The 19,216-nt window shown below is 53.4% G+C and overlaps 6 protein-coding genes across 6 annotated transcripts; 2 read left to right on the plus strand and 4 right to left on the minus strand.

The window, feature by feature from the left end:
- Nucleotides 1–191: 191 nt before the first annotated feature.
- COCSUDRAFT_39565 (AP2-domain-containing protein) lies at nucleotides 192–2,131 on the minus strand (the record flags this gene model as incomplete). Its single annotated transcript, XM_005650967.1, has 6 exons — nucleotides 192–358; nucleotides 568–819; nucleotides 932–1,215; nucleotides 1,394–1,536; nucleotides 1,673–1,853; nucleotides 2,088–2,131. The coding sequence occupies 6 exons, from the start codon at nucleotides 2,129–2,131 to the stop codon at nucleotides 192–194; spliced, it is 1,071 nt and encodes a 356-aa protein (XP_005651024.1).
- Nucleotides 2,132–4,052: 1,921 nt separating this feature from the next.
- On the minus strand, nucleotides 4,053–6,581 carry COCSUDRAFT_11965 (cystathionine gamma-synthase; the record flags this gene model as incomplete). Its single annotated transcript, XM_005650968.1, has 11 exons — nucleotides 4,053–4,210; nucleotides 4,368–4,512; nucleotides 4,632–4,754; nucleotides 4,861–4,908; nucleotides 5,031–5,170; nucleotides 5,270–5,393; nucleotides 5,494–5,574; nucleotides 5,649–5,764; nucleotides 5,872–6,054; nucleotides 6,253–6,309; nucleotides 6,464–6,581. The coding sequence occupies 11 exons, from the start codon at nucleotides 6,579–6,581 to the stop codon at nucleotides 4,053–4,055; spliced, it is 1,293 nt and encodes a 430-aa protein (XP_005651025.1).
- Nucleotides 6,582–7,627: 1,046 nt separating this feature from the next.
- COCSUDRAFT_39567 (hypothetical protein) lies at nucleotides 7,628–8,966 on the plus strand (the record flags this gene model as incomplete). Its single annotated transcript, XM_005650969.1, has 4 exons — nucleotides 7,628–7,853; nucleotides 7,983–8,251; nucleotides 8,443–8,637; nucleotides 8,766–8,966. 4 exons carry the CDS (start codon nucleotides 7,628–7,630, stop codon nucleotides 8,964–8,966), a joined length of 891 nt encoding a protein of 296 aa, XP_005651026.1.
- A 352-nt stretch (nucleotides 8,967–9,318) lies between these two features.
- Nucleotides 9,319–15,506, minus strand: COCSUDRAFT_64511 (protein translocase subunit secA, chloroplastic; the record flags this gene model as incomplete). The annotated part of the gene is made up of 18 exons (XM_005650970.1): nucleotides 9,319–9,707; nucleotides 9,842–9,940; nucleotides 10,156–10,341; nucleotides 10,531–10,679; nucleotides 10,929–11,065; nucleotides 11,177–11,268; nucleotides 11,447–11,539; nucleotides 11,688–12,014; nucleotides 12,195–12,355; nucleotides 12,588–12,707; nucleotides 12,824–12,965; nucleotides 13,080–13,169; nucleotides 13,475–13,654; nucleotides 13,983–14,231; nucleotides 14,484–14,681; nucleotides 14,852–15,025; nucleotides 15,154–15,329; nucleotides 15,476–15,506. 18 exons carry the CDS (start codon nucleotides 15,504–15,506, stop codon nucleotides 9,513–9,515), a joined length of 2,799 nt encoding a protein of 932 aa, XP_005651027.1. The 3' UTR covers nucleotides 9,319–9,512.
- A 993-nt stretch (nucleotides 15,507–16,499) lies between these two features.
- COCSUDRAFT_39569 (hypothetical protein) lies at nucleotides 16,500–17,511 on the plus strand (the record flags this gene model as incomplete). Its single annotated transcript, XM_005650971.1, has 5 exons — nucleotides 16,500–16,513; nucleotides 16,569–16,713; nucleotides 16,873–16,991; nucleotides 17,097–17,181; nucleotides 17,356–17,511. The coding sequence occupies 5 exons, from the start codon at nucleotides 16,500–16,502 to the stop codon at nucleotides 17,509–17,511; spliced, it is 519 nt and encodes a 172-aa protein (XP_005651028.1).
- Nucleotides 17,512–17,748: 237 nt separating this feature from the next.
- Nucleotides 17,749–19,160, minus strand: COCSUDRAFT_32179 (ubiquitin-like protein). Its single transcript, XM_005650972.1, has 5 exons — nucleotides 19,033–19,160; nucleotides 18,745–18,859; nucleotides 18,579–18,613; nucleotides 18,405–18,449; nucleotides 17,749–18,315 (listed from the first exon to the last, which is right to left on the minus strand). Exons 1-5 carry the CDS (start codon nucleotides 19,099–19,101, stop codon nucleotides 18,301–18,303), a joined length of 279 nt encoding a protein of 92 aa, XP_005651029.1. The 5' UTR covers nucleotides 19,102–19,160; the 3' UTR covers nucleotides 17,749–18,300.
- Nucleotides 19,161–19,216: the final 56 nt, after the last annotated feature.

Genomic DNA, 19,216 nt, shown 5'->3' on the forward strand with positions numbered 1-19,216 from the left:
ATTCACTTGCTCTGGCTAAAACATTCAAAGATTCCACGCATGTCCCACAGAGTGCAAGCCTGTTGCCACAGTCACTTCTGCAGGAGTTTTCATGCCGACTAATTGATTCATGCTGAGCACTTGAGGCGTGCACCGCCCCAAGATCCAGTGTGTACATGTATAGGATCTGACCAGAACAATTGCTGTGGTCATCAGAGGGGCTCCAGGTGATCGTACGTCCAGTCTTCAAACAGCATCGCCAGGTGGTGGCCTGTGTGGGGCGGCTGCACCGCGCCAGCACCGCTGCTGAGATCAAAGGCGCCCTCCGCCAAGTGCTGCATCCTCTCCTCCAGGCTGTCCGGGCCGCTGTCCTTGAACCCTTCAACACCACAATACACTCAGAATGAATCCTTCAGATCATGCAAGCCTCGAGTGATTTCTTGAGGATGGAGTGGTGCCAGCTCCACTACTGGAGGACAGCCTTTTAACAAGATCTTTTTTGGCTGCTTTGGATCAAAGCATTTGATGGCAGGAAACAACATGTAACAGCGGGCGCCATGGGCAAGCATGCGGCTGATGTGACATTACCTGGGTCATCGAGCTGCTGCTGCAGGAGCCCGATGTTGGGTGTGGTGGGGGAGGCTGTGCCGGATTGGGGCTGCCACTCAAAGATGGACTTGGGCGTGATCTGGCGCGGCATCCCCTTGGAGCTATGCACCGCAAGCGCACATGGCGGCATTGAATGTGGCTGTTCGGCACCTGCATGTAGCGCGGGCATGTTGCTGTAGCCCTGCAGCTGCGCGTGCTGCTCATACAGGGGCACCTGTTGGAGGTCGGCTCCTGCGCACATGACAGCCCCTCAATCATTCTTTGTTATACTTCTGAGGCCAGCTTTCAACGACGGTGTCTGCAATGATGACGTCTGCTTGAGAGTTGGGAGCGTGTGCTGCACCTGCTCTGAGTTGGGGGCTGAGGGGAGGGCGGCTGCTGCTGAAGAGCAGGGCTGAGTCGGGGTGAGGTGGATGCTCTGCCTGCGGGTTCAGCTGGGTCTGGGTAGCAAAGCTTGCAGCTGGAATGATGCCGCGCTGGATAGCCAGCTCCTGTTCTGCCGGGCTCAGCAGTGCGCTGTACTCTGACAGGTCAAAATTGGTGACCGCGTCAATGCCCTTGCGCAGGACTGACTCGCGGTCATATGCTTGCGCCGCCTCCAGCTCTGTCGCAAACAGGCCCAGGTACCTGCACGCACCGGCTGCTTGAATGTTCTGCTTTCTGTCTGGAAGCTCCCTACCGAGGCGCTGGCTGCTCAAGCAATGTGCATGTACAGAAACATACCTGCACTCAGTGCAGTGAATATGCAGTGCACTGTGTCACAAGCAGCCCAAGAAGGTGATGTAAAGAGGGCATGTGGTCGCACTTGTACTTCTTGCCGACCATTTGGCCAATTCGGGCTTCCCACTTGCCCTTCTGGTGGCGCGTGACCCCCCGGAACTGGCTGCTCGTCTTCTGGTACCCCTTGCTCTGCCGCCGCAGGTTCTGTACAACCTCCTCTTTTGTGACCTGTGGGGAAACATGCAGCACCAGCTCAGGCTTCAAATTGAATTAACAGGCGAGCAGGAATCTTCGCAGAAAAGTTGACCAAGACGGACATTTATTCGTTGTCTTGGGAGGAACAGTGACACAGAGCAAAGCTCACATCATTGAAGTGCAGGAGCTCCTGCTCGTAATTGCTGATGTCGAAGTTGATCTGAGCGTCTGGCCCACGAAACTTGAGGGCAGCCAGGTCATAGGCCAGAGCAGCCTGCTCCTCGGCATCGAAGCCACCAAGGTAGATCTGCTTGCCCTCCTGCCAGATATGAGCCTCCCACCTCTGCGTCCTGTGCTCACCATGCAGACAGTGCTTCAGCGAGGCCATCAATATAGGATTCGAACATCTACTGGATGAGTTTGTGCATGGTCAGCACCTGCAGTGGTGGGTGACTCCACGGAAACGGGAGGTTGCTTTCATCGTGCGTCGCTCAGGCACCTTCCGCGGCCTGCACAGAGCCGATCTAGTCAAAGTGCTCACCAGGGCGGGCTCTAGGCTGCAAAAATCGCAGGTGTGACCTTACCGTTTCAAGGCACGATTCTTCCTCTGCAGCGTTTCCTCTGCCATTAGACTGGCCTCGTCTACATCTTCATCAACCACTGCCAACCAAAAATATGGCTTAGCCAAAGGGCAGGCAATGATGTACTCGAGATTAGTACGGATAGCTCGTGACACTGTTGCACTCTTTGGATCTTCTTCGTTCCTACCTGCCTTCCTTCTCCGTGTGCCATGCCCGGTCATCGGCTGACTTATGAATTCACCGAAGTGAGGAGCGCGATGTGCTAAGCAAAGGGCTGCGTTGCTGACTTTGCTTGGACTGTCGTCGAGCGAAACAGGATCCTTTGGTTCGGCAGCAGACGCTCTCGCAGAAGATCTATGAAAGTAATGAAATTGCCAGAACGATTCTCTTATGATAATTCCAAACTTCTCGGTATGTTGCGATCGATGCAGATGAACGTTGCCTCGAAATTTGCTTCAAAGTTCGAAAGTCCAAGGTTGAAATGGAAGCCGCATGAAGCCAGCAAGAAGCTGCAGTCTGCTTCTGTCACATTTCTGGAGCCTTGTGCAGGCTGTCACCCACAATAAAATATTCATGGTCGCTGGCAATAAATCGCAATACGATGTACATTGAAAAATGCAGGACATGCATATGCCGCACAGGCCCCCAGCGCTAGCGCTACAGCTTCGCCGAAGTTTAAGTCAAGGCAGCAAGTTATTACCCATAACCCAGCACATGTGTACAAGACACTGCAAAAGCTCCATCTGCACTACCTTGCAGCAGTTCTGGAGACCAACATAAGCCAAGCTAAGCAAATGCGGGGCATAAGCGTCCCTCGGCTAAAGCAGGAACTTCAGGGAGCCTTGAAGGACACAACAATGCGAAAGAGTACTTGCCATAAGGCAATGCATGGCCATTGTCACGGCTGTTACTGCTAGTAGAACACATACAAGATCGATACATTAATGAGCAATACATCTGATTCAGTACCGTTGGAGACCACTAATCAGAGCATCGGCTTAGATATATTGGTTAATTACTGCTACAAAGCAACAGTTCGCATTGCTTGGTGCGCCTTTTGGCGCCCGTGCGCTAATTTACATGCTGCTGCAAGCCAAATGGCTCAATCGCCACCCATTGCACAGCTGCGTACGTAGTACAACATGCCTTGTGTTGCAGTAATACATTCATCCGTTCTCAGCACCTCTCTCAGGTGCAGCAGCATTTATTGATGTCAATTGCTTCCCATGGTACCTTCCACCCCACTGCAGTGTCGTCCCTCCAGGCCCCACCTAAGAAGATAATTTTGCCCATAGACCAAGCCAGGACTGTCCTCAAGCATCCCTGCCTTGCAATTCCTGTAATAGGTTGCCCCACGTGGAGGTCATCTGAGGCCTTCGGGTCCAGGCGAATGCAATGCGACCGAGCCAGGCCTGTCTTTGCGTCCTGCCTTTCCTACCAGGTGCTTTCATGTTGAGCAGGTCAGCTGGCACCTTAGGAATACAATTTGCACAGCTGAGGGGTTGCCTCAGGGCGCCAGGCGGGTGTAGACAACCTCCTTGGCGCCGACCCTGCGGATCTTGGCGGCGGGGCCTTCCTGTGAGAGGGAACGCGCGGGGACGCTGGCCTCGTCCCCCGAGTCGGCGGAGCCCAGGCGCGAGGTGGTGGCGGCCGCATATGCGCCGCCGCTGTCGGCCGTGTAGGGCAGCAGCTCGGAGCCATGGCTGTCCCAGCTCGCCACCCGCTGCAGCTGCCCCTTGTCGTCCCGCACCACCTGCACAGCCACACACCATCTCGCTCACCGCTGACGCATAACCTTTCTGTGAGTCTTACACACGGGAGTGTGTGATTGTTCGTTCTTATTCAGCACTCTCTCCTATCAAAATTCGGTGAGCCCCAAAGGCGCCAGCTTGAATCTCTAGGTGGGGCAATCTCTATAGGACATGCATCCCTTCGTGAAAGGGCAGACCAGGTGATGACAGATATGGCTCAGCTGCTGGGGAAAGGGTCGGGGCGCACCTCGGCAGCGCGGTAGGGGAGATGCTTCTGGCCGCAGACGGCGGTGTAGCTCTCCATCAGCTGCCCCAGCCGCTGATCCAGCGACCCAGTCAGCCCCACCGACATGCGCACCATGCCCATGGGAATGCCTGCAACCACCACCACAGCTTCACTACATCTCCTTCACATGCGCCAATCAGCCCCCGGTGAAGCACGCTGTGCCCAGTATATGGAGAACGTCAACATCACCGAGCCACATAAAATATGTGCTGTATGGCACAAATCATGGCGGTGTGGTGTGCTCACCGGCGGCCTTCTGCTCGGCCTCAGTGAGCTCGGAGGAGGTGGTGGAGCCTGACATGGAGAGCAGCGTCTCAAAGTAGCCCAGGCTGACCGCCAGCAGCCCAAACGCATGCTTGTTCTGAGCCCTCTCCATGAATTGCTCCGCCGCCTGCACAGCCCCCAGACATCATACTGTCAGCCTTCATTCCTGCACAGCTCTCACGGGAACTACCATAAGCCAGGCATGGCTGCAGCAGATTCAAATGAGGCAGAGAGAGGAAGTGGCACCTTCTGACTGCCCAGGTCCAGCGTCAGAATGCCGCCGTAGCCGTACTCCTTGTTGCGCAGCTTCTCCATGATGTGGTGTTGCTCGTGCCTGGGCAGGCCCGGGTACTGGACCATGGCACCCTCCTGGCAGCAGCAGCAAGTGGGCGAGTCAGACAGACAGTCATTTCTGCACTTATGAGCAGCAGCACCATGACTCCCAGCTAGTGTTCAAGGGGCCAGGTAGCCGCACCAGCTGCAAGCGCTCAGCATAAGCCATGGCCCTGCGAGAATGCTCCGCCTGCACGGTAAGGAAGCATGCAGTTCCAATCAGACTCTGGACTCATCCTCATCAACATCATCACAATCAAGTGGAATATGTAGCGATAGGCAATGTGTCATGATTTAACAAGCAGGTCATACCATGCGGATGCCTAGATGAGGAATGCGAAGGCTGAGTTCTGAAGCAATTTTTGGGTCAATTGTGGGTCCAAGCAACATGATGGGCCCAAGGTGAAGGTCCATCAGTGAACGAATGAAGTCAGCTCGACCGCAGATGGCTCCTGCCCCACACCACAAAATGGCAGTCAGCTGTCTCTGCTTCTAGCAAGCTTCAGCTGAGAGGGACATGTCAGGCAATTAATAATCAGTCGTTGCTGCACCTGCAATGATGTCGGAAGCTCCGGAGATGAATTTGGTCATGGAGTGCACGACCACGTCAGCGCCCCACTTTGCCGGGGAGATGATCATAGGGCTGAACGTATTGTCTACCACGAACGTGAGGCCCTGCAGCCACATGCACACTGTCACAAGATTTAAAATGGAAGATCTCCAAATTCTTTCCTCAGGTTGGCAGGGAATGCATGGCGATGAGATGTGGGCTCACCCTTGCATGTGCAATGTCGGCCAAGGCTGGCAGGTCCGCAATGACCAGAGTGGGATTGGAGATTGCTTCGGCAAATATCACCTGCCAAATATACCGTCAGCTGCTGTCAGTAATCAACAACATGGAAAGGCTGAAAAATCGTCGGTGACTCTCACCTTTGTCTTGTCTGTGATGGATGCCTTGACAGCATCTAGGTCAGCGATGTCCACAAAGGTGGTGCTAATGTCGCACTTTGCTGGCAGGAAGGACTTGAGCAGAGCAAAAGTACCGCCTGCACAGTGGAAAAAGTGTAAGTGGCCATATCTGACAGCAAGAGTCTTAAAGGAAATTGACTGCACCAAGCCCTATCTTGATTGTTTACTGCAGATTGAGACTCACCGTACACAGCGGATGAAGCCACGATGTGGTCCCCGCTGTTGCAGAGCTGCAGGAAAGTGGCACTGATGGCAGCCAAGCCTGAACTGACGGCATAGCCCGCCTCGGTGCCCTCCAAGGCAGCCAGCTGACGACCAAGGTAGCGCACTGTTGGGTTGAAGCTTCTCCCGTACAGGTAGCAGGCCCCTGCGCACCATGCAAAGTGAATGCACTCTTTCATCAAGGTAAATGGCTCTTCTACCAGCAAATTTCTGGGTTTGTCCTTGCAAATTGTCATGCTTCGGGCTCAGAACCTGTTAAGCAGGCGCTGACATCCAGTGAACACCCTGACATCACATCCTATGAATCTGCAATTGACATCCGATGATGAAGTTAGCTGCCCACCTTTCTCTGGATTCAGCGTGCCTTCGAAAATTTGCGGCATGTCGCCTGCATGGAGCACTGCAACAGGAGGGCAGCGGCAGACACATCAGTTTTTGAACCAAGATGGGCGTTGAGTGTGAAAAGACATGCTGTTTCAGCGATGACCATTGGCACGATGGAAAATGAAAGATATTCATACGTCTATTGTGCAACATGTTTCGTCCAGACAAACCTGTGAAGGTGGTGCTGCTCTCGATTGAGGCATTCACACCCCCAAACTCTCCGAACTCTTTCTTGTGACGGGAGAGAGATACCGTCGGCTCGAAATCTTCGTTCCCAAGGGCCTGCATTTCAATTCCTGCGCCTATACACCCACGAGACTCGTGTTGGACCCCTCGTGCGTTGTCAGCACAGAACAGCTCAGACAAGAACTCTTCACTCGGAACCTTTCGCGCCGACAAGAGCACCTACGCTACGGAACCAAATGTCTCCTTGTTCTGAGGTAGACGATCCCTTCGTATGCAGGAGAAGCGAAACTGTCGAAGGAATCACAAGATCCAAGAGGATTACGGGAGTACTCACTAGTGTTCAGATTTCGGAGAGAACCGTAAGTGCTGTGAATAGGCATGCAGGCAGGAATTGAGACCTTGGATGTGAAAAAGGCTCGATCTGGTTGACTCTGATCGAAAATATAGCATACTATGGACAGATATTGACCTAAACAGCAGTTGCAGATATCCAAGAAGAGGTGTCGTCTGACTAAGCAATAGAAATTGCAAGTGGAGCGTACCAGTGTTTATCGTCAATTCACATCACAGGTTGATTTCTATCCTTTAACATCTCTTTTACTCGCACCTGGATCAGTCAGACCTGAGGACATTGGCAACGTTTGTTGCGAAGTTTACGGTGACATCCTCCTAGAATTTCTATCGAAGGACTGCGTGGCTCAGGAATTGGAATTGCGAGCGTAACTGCAAGGAAAACGACGCTCGGATAAGTCTGAGTCAGATCATGGAGGTCACTCCCGGAGGTGACACCCCTCAGGATGAAAAAAGCAGCAAGATGTTTTCAGCTTTTACTCAATCTCCTGCTTCTTTTCTTATAAACTGATCCCACCTCTTGCTGCAAATAGGCAAGATGTCCCTGAGCAGAAGTACGCCCTTCAAGCGAATGCGCAGTCCGACTGGAAGGCTGTCCTATGATCCCATGTGCACGCCCTCTTGTGATGGGTATGATGACGCAGCCTTGGACAATGTTCGATCGCACAAACGTTACCTCTCAGAGGTGAGCAGGGCACCTACCTTGCAAAGCTGGCTGCTTTGTGGAGTCCACTGTTGCGCCCCTAACCTATCTCCTCTAACCAGTTCTTGTGAGGCGCAAGGCAGCAATTTGTAAAATGACCGTGGGAATTTCTGTGAATCAGGCGATGGCAACAGACCTCAGCCGGCTGAACATGGCGTTTGGAGAGGAGCCGGGCATCAAGGCCAGCTCCCCATCCATGAGCAGCATGCAGACGGACAGAGACAGCCACTCCGGAGGCTGCTCGTCACCCACTCTGTCGGAGTGCTTCAACCCCTTCGACTCCCCGCGCGTCCACTCGCGAGAGCAACCGCATCTCAATGGTGCGGGCGCTGTACATGCACCTTTGAAGCCTTCCCTTGCCCTAAACATTCATGCACAGGCCTGCCAGGCAGCTGCAATTCTTCTGTGGAGTGCAATATTGCAGACATGATTATGTAATGGCCGTGCAGGCTCGCACGGGAGGGTGTCGCACTCGCCCAGCAAGAGCGGCGTGCATCCATCAACGTCCCCCGTGAAGCCTCACTTGACGGCTGCTGGCAGCTGCCAGGGGTCGCTGGCGTCGCCCATGCAGGGAACAACTGGGCGCAGGGGCCACCTCAGCCGGCGGGGCGCTGCCCTGGATGCAGGCGAGCGGCTGCCTCCGTCGCCGTCCGACCCCCAGCTCGGCATGGACCTGCGCAGGACCGCCCTCCTGCGCAGCCTGCTCCTGCGGACCGAGGTGCGCTGCTCGAGCCCTCCTCCCTGAATTTACAAATGTTGACATGTTGAGGTGAACGCGTCACTGTCTCCAGGCATTCGGAGACTTGGGAAGGAGAGAGCAGGCTGAACTAGCAGCGTAAGGCTTGCGGGTAGACTGTGCGTTGACGGGTGAGCAGGTCATGGAGAATGATTGGTGTTCTGCATGTTCAGGAGAAGGTGCGGGCGACGCCGGGGGCGGCCATGCGGCGGCGCAGCAGGATGTCGGACATCATGTACAGGTCCGCGCCAGAGCCGTACGTGCGAGGTGGCGGCCTCAGGTCACTGTCCGAGCTGGCCTCCCCTGATGGCTCTGCGGACATGGAGCTTGGGGGATCACCCAGCTCTGATGACGAGGATGATATCCAGGTCAGCCTCACATCCTCGCAGGCAAAAGCTTCAAACATGTCTGCATCTGAGTGATTCAAGGTCCTGACTGAAGTGTTTCCTCTGCGAGTTCTAGTACAGAAATTTGACAGAGTGTGCAATGCCAGCAGGGGGCCAGGCAGGGCAACAGCCTGAAGATGGGTGCTATTTTCAGTCTGTCGGATACAGAAGATCTGACCTTGAGGGAGCGAGCCTCGCTGATCCTGGGAGAGGCCAGCAGGGAAGCACATAGGCACCTGGATGATGCACTGGACCCCGACTCCGTCCTGCAGCCTGTGAATTTTGAAAAGACCATCAGGCATAGAACATGATTTCAAATATTTTATTTTATTTGCCGGACGGACTCACATGTCCTGAGATTTAGGAGTCTGATGGGTAGATGAGATGCATCTCACATATGTCAAATAGTACGCTGAACAATAGCAATGTGTGACGTATTTGTAGCTGTAGCCCAATTTAGAGCTCTATGATGAACCACATTCACTGTATAGTAGATCGCTCAGCTCTTTTTTGGGAATTAGATGACATTCCTTACAGAAATACATTCCTTACAGAAAAACATAGCGGAAGGTATAATGCCCAATATTGCATGCAACATGCCAATTGATTCTGGAACAAACAACTGAATTTGCGGTGTTGAGAACAACCTGTAAATATAGCGCCAATTTCCATTGAATTACAAAATTGAATTCCACCGATTCCATGATATGACATTTACAACGAGATGGTATAACATGTGCATGCGCTGCAATTTCATTTCAGGCATAGAATGCACTCATACAATGCAACAAGCCTCTGCAGCAGCCCAAATTCTGACGTCAAAACGCACAAGGCATCTGCTGCCACACTCTGCCGCGCTATCCCTGGACTGTGGCAGGCTGTTTCTTCTGCACTTGGTCGGGGCGGAACATGTACACGTTGTAGATGACATTGCGCCGGATCTTGGCCATCATCTCCAGGAACAGGCCATAGCCCTCCAGCTTGTACTCTGCGAGCGGCTCACGCTGTGCATACCCGCGAAGCCCAACTGCCTGCTGCAGGAACTTCATGGCCTGCCCACACCACCAACCGCTCAGCAATATGCACATGATCTGATGTCACACCCCACCCGCCAGTCAGCACTCATCAACGTGCCTGAAGGAAATTGCCAAATTGCAGGTCTTCAGGTTCCGTAAGGAGTGCAGACCTGCAAATGTTCCTTCCACATGTTGTCTGTCTGCGTCAGCAGGAAGAAACGCTGCGCCTCCTGCAAGAGGCCACTCTCCACCGCCTCAATATCCGCCACCTGCGCAGCAACTCCCCTTGTCAAACCTCCACCTCCTCAAAACCCCACCACCACCCATTCTGACAAAAAATTGCCATCCCTGACAAGTACTATGACCATGGGGAACCACATTGGTTGCTCGGGTTCCCCAACACGCCATGGTGCTTGTGTCTCGATGTTATAATCGGCCCCACCTTTTTGAATCAGCACAAAAAGCAATGGATTTGCCAACACACCTTCTGCTGGTAGGCCTGCGTGCCTCGCCGCCGGAGGTAGGCGCGCAGCTCCTCATAGTCGCCGCCGCTCTCTGCCGTCAGCAGCTCCGGCGTGATGTCCTCCAGCAGGTAGCAGTACTGCTTCATCTTCGCCGCCAGCGCTTCCAGCGGCCACTCCTTTGATGGCAGCGTCGGGTTCACATTCGCCTGCACCCCCAGCACTTGATCACACCCCTGTGATGCTAATTTATAAATATGTATTGAGGACCTGATAGGCAGCAGACATGTGAGCATGTAGAATGGGCAGCGAAGTCCGCCGCTGCTTCGTCCCGGCACGCGAACCCTGTGAACGGTTGCTGCTGTTTTGAATTTGAAATTTGGGATTCAAAAGCAGACCTCGAGGATGTCGTCGACGGTGCGCTCGGCGTATTCCAGGAGGAGTGGGGAGAGGTCCTTGGAGAGAAGGCCGCGCCGCCGCTCCAAGTAGACCTTGTCGCGCTGCGTGTTGAGCACCTGGTCGTACTCCCACAGCTGCCGCCGGATGTCTGCCAGACACAGCACCCCTCAGATGTTTGGTGTTTCAAACCATTTAAATTCAAAAATACCAAAATTATACAATTTTCCAGAATTCCTTGACTGCCAGGTGCAGGGCGGACTATATCTTCAGGGAAAAAACATTGGTGGAGCAAGTGATGCATGGACTGCACGGGCTCTGCACAGACGTTAAAAGTCTCCAAAAACCATATCCTGTGGGCTGATGGTACAGGCGCTGAGAAGGACAGAGTGGGGCTCACCAAAGAAGTAGGACTCCACTTTGCGCTGGGCTTCGGTCAGGGCGTCTGTGAGCATCTTGGACTCGATGGGCAGGTCCTCGATCTGGAACACGCTCATGAGGCCCTTGATGCGGTCTCCTCCAAACACCCGGAACAGGCTGCACCACACAGCAGCTCTTCTTAAGACAAAGTGCCTCAAAACAAAGTCCATACACAGGTTTGTGAGGAGCAGCTGCGGCAAGACTGGTGTGCAACAGCAGGGGGCTCACTTGTCTTCCAGGCTGAGGAAGAAGCGGGTGCTGCCGGGGTCTCCTTGCCGGCCAGACCTGCCCCGCAGCTGGTTGTCTATCCGCCGCGACTCCTGTAGACAGGCACACAGGGAATACAAGTAAGGCTTCATTGTGTCGTGAGACTTGCAGGCACTTCCACATGGTTTTGCTGGCATGCATCAATGCATGTTTCCAGCCTGTGGCTGCTGCGTACAGGGTATTGCTGGGAAAGAGAGAGAAAACACAGGTTGTTGGCTTGTCGGGCCTCACATGCCGCTCAGTGCCGACGACGTGCAGGCCGCCCAGCTGCACCACCTCCGCCTTCTCATTGTCAGTCACAGCCTTGTAGTCCGCCTCCAGCCTCTGTGCACAGGAAAGGCAAGCTGTCAGAAAGCGCTCTTCTATAGCTAGCAGCAGCAGATTGGTCGTTCCGCACATGCCTGCCTTTGGCATTCACAGAAAGAGAGTGCGGCAGCAAGGTATGGGGAACGTAGGCGGCAAGGAAAGGCACCTGGAAGGCAGCTCTGAGCTTGGCAATGACTGGATCTGAGGTTGGCGCACGCTCGCATGCAATGGCCAGCCTGTCCTCAGCTTCCAATTCTGGCAAATGCCTCTCTCCCCACGCACCCTTTGCAGCTGACACCGCCTCTTTCATGAGATCCTTGGCCTCTAGGCTGACGTCACAGGGGAACAGCTTCGGGGAGGCCGCCCAGGATTTGATGCGGGCAGGTCTGCTGCCATTGCTGCTGCCGTTGCCGTTGTTGCTGCTGCTGGCAGCCCTCTCCAGCGCCTCCACTTGGCTCACCACTTCTGGCATCAGCGCCTCCCGCAGCTTCAACTGCGCGAAAATGACACAATTGTCAATCACTGCTTGCATGCACACACCATCACTCCCGTGCAGGGGCCAGAGCCTATGCATGCCCCCAGACTTCTAACTTTGTGGAAACTGCGTGCATGAATGAGTGACAGCCTGCGCAGCAAGCATGTGTGAGGGGAATGAAAGATGAAGGGTGTTTACCCTGGCCATGTACTCGGGGTTGCCACCCAGCAGGATGTCAGTGCCGCGACCAGCCATGTTGGTGGAGATGGTGACTGCACCCCTGCGCCCACTCTGCGCCACAATCTCCGACTCCCTCTCCACGTTCTCCGGCTTGGCGTTCAGCAGCTCGTAGGGGATACCTGCCGCAGCCACGCGCATGTTGCTCACAAAACCAACATTGAGCCGGGCCTCTCTCTGCATCCTGCCTATCCTATCAAATGTGTTATGAACTTTAGCAGATTCAGCTGGCACATCGGGTCCAGTTAATTGCATATCGGGGTGTGTTTCACTCTTCCTTGACTTCTGTCAGCAACACCACCAGTATATATGCCATAGTGCAGAAGCACCGGTGTCAATGATCAAGGTAGCTACCTTCTTGCTTGAGCATGGCTGCGAGGGCCTCAGAGCGCTCAACGCTGGTTGTGCCGACCAGCACAGGCCGCCCCTGCTTGTGGTACAGCTTGATCTCTGTCACTGCAGCCGCCCACTTGCCTGCAACCACCAAGCAGCAGTATGGCATCCAGTATTGTGGGGTAAATACCGAAAGGAACAAGCTTTATCCAGAGCGCCAAATTGTGATATGCAGGAGCGTGACCGAGAAGACACACCTGCTTCGGTCCTGAAGACAACGTCTGGGTTGTCTGTGCGGCTGATGGGCCGGTTTGGTGGGACCTCTGTCACTTCCAAGCTGTAGATGTTGGAGAACTCTGCCGCTTCAGTCACGGCTGTACCCGTCATGCCCGCCAGTTTCTGCAGTTGTCAGCAGCGTTACTTCAAATTGATGGAAGACATCATGCTGCACAGTAAAGGAATCACAGAAGGTATTATAAAACAGTCACAATGATGAGGAGATCAGGCAGTTACCGGGTAGCTTCTGAAGAAATTCTGGTAGGAGATGGAAGCCAGGGTGATTGTCTCGTTCTGGATTTCCACGCCCTCCTTGGCCTCAACTGCCTGCATCAGCCAGACCACACCTTCATCCCACCTCTGCTGTCACAATAAATACACCTCATGGTTCATGCATGATCAGGTGCTTGCCTCTCTGAGGCTATGCAGCGCATCTATCAGCCCCGAGGGGACATGTGGCATCTGGATGGACCGAGGCCAAGACCGAGCCAGGTCAACTATATTGTCACTTGCAGTCCTGTGTATTTGCTTGCTTGCCAGCTTGTACAGGCACCGACGGTAAGTTTTCCTGCCGAGCCCCTTTCTGGTGCACGTGATCTAGGCAGGCTATCACTCATTTGTACATGTCTGACCTGGTGCAAGCCGTCGCCCCAGCGCCTGCCTGGCATGGTGCGGCCGGTGAACTCATCCACAATGATGACCTCCTGGCCGCGCACGATGTAGTTGACATCCTTGGCCTGCAGCTCCTTGGCCTTCAGGGCGTTGATCAGGTACGACGCCCACTGCTCCCGGGGATCGTACAGGTCCGTCAACTGCGGGCCACAATGCACATTGTAGTTATTATCATCCACAGGAGCGTTTCAGCACACCATTTGCCAGAAATTTCCCGGCAGCAAGCCCTTCCTGATGCTTGGAGGACATGCAGAGAGTCCCAGCACACCATGTGCCAGGAGCTCCCCAACAGCAAGCCCGTCCTTTATTTTGATGGAGGTCATGCAGGCCGCCCTTCTCATTGTGGTTGCATACAAGCAAAGGGATCTTGTAGGATCTCTGAGAGTAGGCAGCACATATGACACGAAAGGCAGCCCATCTGCCTGGAAGTTTATTGATTTAGAAAAGGCAGTAGAGAGGATGTCTCACCTGCAGCACGTCCTCAGCGGCCTCATAGCCCTCCTCGGTGATGAGGATGGACTTCTGCTTCTCGTCCACAGTGTAGTGCAGGTTGCGCTCCATGGCCTCCGCCAGCTGCGCCGCCTGCTGGTACTTGTAGGACGACTTCTCTGCAGGGCCCGAGATGATCAGCGGCGTGCGCGCCTCGTCGATCAGAATGGAGTCCACCTCGTCAATGATGCAGAAATTGAAGTCCCGCAGCACCAAGTCCTCCGCGCTCTGTCCCCCAGCCAGCCATGCATCAGGGCCTCCAGCCATGCACCCACCTCTCCCAGACTCCGTCAAGCATGCAGCTCCAATGCAATGTTCATGCCGAGTGCTGCAGGCTCCGCTAAACAAGCAGCTACCATACATGCGCCGGCTAAAATACGCATGCTTGCGTCTGGGGGCAGTGCTGTCGCGTGAGGGGCCAATGGGATGGAATTCTGGGGTGAATGCTCGTTCCGGCAGAATAAGGAGAAAAGGCCACACCTGCGCCAGGTTGTCACGGAGGTAGTCAAAGCCGAGCTCGGAGTTTGTGACGTAGGTGACGTCTGCCCTGTAGGCGGCCTTGCGCTCCTCCTCATTGAGCCCCTGCTGCACGAGGCCCACCTTGAGGCCCAGGAAGCGGTGCACCTGTCCCACCCACTCGCTGTCCCTCCTTGCCAGGTAGTCATTAACCGTCACCACCTGCAACTCAGAACTCCACACTGTTGACCCTACTCCTGATATCCATTCCCTTCTTCCTTGCTTTAATCTTCCACCTCCTGCCTGCAGGTGCATCTGTCAGAAAATGGCGTCGGCTTTGAGGTTGCAGCGGTCATCAGAGCAGGAGTGCGGTCTTGGCAGTTGGGAGTCACCTGCACTCCCTTTCCTGACAGCGCGTTGAGGAAGGCGGGCAGCACAGCCACCAGCGTCTTTCCCTCTCCCGTGCGCATCTCTGCAATCTGCCCTACGTGCAGAATCATGCCGCCGATGAGCTGCACATCAAAGGGCCGCAGTCCCAGCACCCGCTTAGAAGCCTCACGCACCACCTGTGAAGACCATTGAGCACGTGATATTCTGTTCAAGAGACAAAAGATCATATCTGCAGTGAAAAAGGGACTGCAAGACAGACAGAAAAGTGCCAGCATCAGCCAAGGCCCCTTTCAGGTGTGCATACCGCGAAGGCTTCAACGAGCAAGTCGTCCAGAGTTTTGCCATCCTGATACTTGTTCTGCAGCTCCTTTGTCTTGTCTCGGAGCTGCTCATCTGACAGAGCCTGCATGCTGGGCTCCAGGGCATTTATGGCATCCACCTTGGATTGGTACTGTTTCCGGGTCTTTGCTGCCGCATCCCCTGCATGAGACTGGCCTGAGTCAGGCGGTATGAAGCGATCCTTCCAGATACAAGGTTAATTTTCAACCACGATACTTCTGCTGTACAGCTGTCTACTATCAATGGCGCATGTTGAGACTTGACAACAGTGCTGGCTGGGCGCGCACCTGTCAAGAGCTTGCCAAGTCCTCCAAACATTGCTTGTGGGGGCGCGCTCTTCCTCTGCCTACCAATCCTCGAGATGTGATGTATCGAAAATTGTAATCCCCTCTGTCGAGACAGAAATTGCCTTCTATGTGAAGGCAGTACTGTGCTCTGTTTAAGGTGTGGGCAACTGCAGCTGGGAGAGCCAGATGCGAAGACACTAGCTTGACGCTGAGTGCTAATATTTGCTTCCATCTGCAGCATTGAATGCATCAATCGAAATGTCCTCTTTGCACAGCAGTCGACGTGTGACGGTGTCACTGTATAGATAGCTTGTGACTACTGATCCGAAATCGAGCTCAACGCTATGTGTGCGAGTAACTATGAAAGAATTTCGATGTTGTTTAGGAGGAGAATTATCATTGATACGTCTATGAAGAATTGGATCATGCTGTCCTTTCATCCAGCGTGGATCGATGAGCCTCGACAGGAACGCCACTGACGCGTGCCCCTCAGCAGTGGCCTTCATGTGCAGATTTCTTGCATGTAAGTGATGGGCGAAGATGAACATGGTGGCGGTTGGTGTCTCGTTATGGCTTGTCTGTTGAACGACAGAGGCCTGGATGTGACAGAAAGCTTGAATCTCGTAGTGTGGGCCAGCAACATGACCCTTTGAGAGACGGACAGACATCAGAAAAGAGGGTCAGAATATGCATACGGCACTGGAGTATGTTATATAGAATATTCAACTAAGTAAAGGGATGCAAGGAGCCAGCATCGGCAAGTGGGGCCCGAGCGGGCTTCCAGCACGTGCGCTGGTAATTGGCAAGCCAGGGAATCTCTGCTACCACAAAAGTAGATGGAGAAGGACAATACTTGTGTGCGTGGGATGGGGTAGGGTCGGGGGCAGCCAGAGGCAGCTGCCCATCCCTGCTGTAGAGCCATCACCATCCCATCTACAGACTAGAAACTCTAGGTACCTGCTCCCTCTCACAAGCCCACCATTGATTCTGATGGGATTGTAAGGAAGAAAATTTGACCTCAAACATGGTGAGGACCTGGTAGGTGCCCTTGATCCAAAGCATGATGTGATAGAGTGGCAAAATGGCACTGCAGGCCAAGGCCCGCGTCAGTGGCGTTCATCCTGGCGTTGCTAGCAGTGGGAGTCGGGTTTGCAGTCAAGAGGTGGAGAGAAGACCGCAAACAGAGGGCAGATGAGGAGTATGAGAGGAGAAGGTGGGGCCAGGAGAGTGCTCTCGAGGTGCGAACTTCCAATGTCGCTTATGCGGCTGCCAGTGGCCAGCATGCTGCTTCCAATCCCTGATGTCCTGTTCAAATGCTGCTCCAGCTGTAATAGAGCTCCTAGAGCTGCAATTGCATTCTGCACAGCTCAAGCATTGCACTGTGTCCTGGCATCCAGGTGAGCTATGCTCAGAGCCCCTTGGAAGCGAAGGAGTACAACCTGGCGCTAGCGAGGACGCGGCAAGCCATGGGTGTCCACAGGGCTGTCCAGTACATGAACTTTGGCTCACCAGCCAGGTAGGGATCTGTGGGGGTTCATATTGCAGAACTATGCTCTCTGTTCTTGCCAGATGCTCGAGAACTGACTAAGTTGTAAGTGTAAGGAAAAGACTGCTTCTGCAGGGCCATTGTGGAGCTGCAACGGGCTCTCCAGGAGAACTCCACCGCCCGCTGCCCTGTGCTTGGTGCACAGCATGACGGAGAGGACGTGAGTTGTTCTGTACTCATGAGGCAGTCCTGCATTTGCATCGCCATTGAAAGTCTACACTGTATGCATCCTGTGTGATGCTGTGGAGTTCAGGCATGACGTGCACTGATCCATAAGAGTATTGTTTCTACATGCTCAATTCAATAGTCCTGAGATTTTTATGTTTGCATGCAGATGAAACGCTTGTACCAGCTCCACCTGGAGAATACTGAGATGCCCGCAAAGTATTCAGTTCTCTTACAACTGCGTGAGATGCTCGATATAAATGAAGCGGATGCCGAGAAGCTAGAGCAAGAGGTCCTGGGGAGCAGCAGCTCATTTTCCATCTAATTCTAGATGCATGTCTGTGAAGAACACAACTTCTCTGAGGATTTGTAAGGTCGTTGTACACTTGACACAGTAGGTCATGAAGTTGATCAAGGATGCCCTGGAGTGCACATTGCACATGTGGAGATCAGAGCAGATCTTTCTGAGAGGTCAGCAATCATGCTTAGGCAAAAGGTTGAGGTTGGGTTGCCTGTATTGCAATGATTGATACGCCGTAAAAGAGTCCATGTCCGTTCCATATCCTAAGAAATTTACAAGGCTGCTTTCAAAGTATTGAGATTGATAAAGCATCGACATCGACAAATGTTTTTGTATCTTCTTTGCATCCAACACTTGAGCAATTCCTTCTTGGCGACCTCAGCATTGGCAGGTCAACGCCTTGCATGATGCGGCTAGTGACACTGTGACTGCCCAAATTGGATTCGTCACTAAGCAGCTCAACACGCTTGGCCATCTGCACCCCAGTCCTGGGCATCATCATAGGTGCCCCTAGATTTTCTATTCCAGGTAAGGACGTACTCGCCCAAAGGGACACGCACCATTGAAGGGGCACTCATTCAACGGCACAAGCGGAAGGTGCTCCCAATTCAATCCGCAACATCTTAAAGCCACAAAATGCTCGGACAAGGCACACCAGATCAAGTACTGCAGGTAGTACTGGCCGTATTCCACTGTGACGCATGTTAAAGCTACACTATTATAATGTGTGCCCGCCCGCAAAGGCACCTCAAGACCCGGTGCAACGTCTGCCCGGCAAGTAATCACTGCAGGAAGGAATCCGTGGTCCATTCCTCAACCTCCTCCCTCCTGTGACAAGCGTAGATTGTCAGAGTCAAAGAACTAACAACATAAATTACATGGGACCAGCATAATGACAAGCAGGGAGATTCGATCACCTGGGCCATCATCACTTCTAATTGAGCCTCCTCTTCCATGCCCAGCTGCACAAATGCATAGACCTTTAGCTTCTCGAATCATGTTAGGCCATGTGACTTGCAGGCATAGCAAGGAAGACAGGTCCCAGACAGCTCGTTGCTCTTTCGAGCCCAAAGTGATTGAAATAAACGTACATCATTTGGGGTCTGCTCTCTCTGGATGCGAAGGCCTGCAGGAAAAAATACACACATCAAGCTCGCATGTGAGAGGAGCTAAGGATCCACGGTTTGCACGTAGCGAACATTTATGTCTACATCGCCTCAGGACTTCGCTTGTGATGGAAATTCGATAACACTGTACCATCGTAGAGGAAGATGACTGAGCCCTCTTGCAGACCAAGTCTCTCGGTATACGCCGTCATGAGCTTGCGAAGCTGCGCCTTTTTTTTGATCTTGAACTGTACAACGTTGCCATCCTGCGCAACAGGAAGTGCCGGCGACAACCTTAGAAATTTCCTTTAGTATTTCATCACCTGATTGCAACCAGATTTGCATCACAACACTAAGCGTGTAAAGCCAAAAATTGTCTCCCAGCCGGCTCCGATCAGGCGTGTATATTATCAGTAAAACATCTGTGCTGGTGCTGTACCTGGGCAACAACCCTGATGTTGACGTGCTCAGAGGCATTGATGTCTGGCTTCTGGTCAGTCTCCGCCATGCTGTTGTTGACTCTGTTATCCTCACTTCTTTTTCTTGCGATTTTTAGGCAATTGAGAGGAGCTGGCTCCAACTTTGCGATTTCGCGGGAAGGTGCAAGGAAACCACGGTTTACG

The sequence above is a fragment of the Coccomyxa subellipsoidea genome, assembly GCF_000258705.1.
Source record: "Coccomyxa subellipsoidea C-169, whole genome shotgun sequence".
NCBI lineage: Eukaryota > Viridiplantae > Chlorophyta > Trebouxiophyceae > Coccomyxaceae > Coccomyxa > Coccomyxa subellipsoidea.

Excerpts from the sequence above, each read along its gene's own strand:
- COCSUDRAFT_32179 (XM_005650972.1), bottom strand. The coding sequence starts at position 19,101 with ATGGCGGAGACTGACCAGAAGCCAGACATCAATGCCTCTGAGCACGTC. Across the intron at positions 18,860-19,032 it reads ACATCAGGGTTGTTGCCCAG|GATGGCAACGTTGTACAGTT; the intron begins GTACAGCACCAG and ends CCTGTTGCGCAG. Across the intron at positions 18,450-18,578 it reads GAGAGCAGACCCCAAATGAT|CTGGGCATGGAAGAGGAGGC; the intron begins GTACGTTTATTT and ends GCATTTGTGCAG.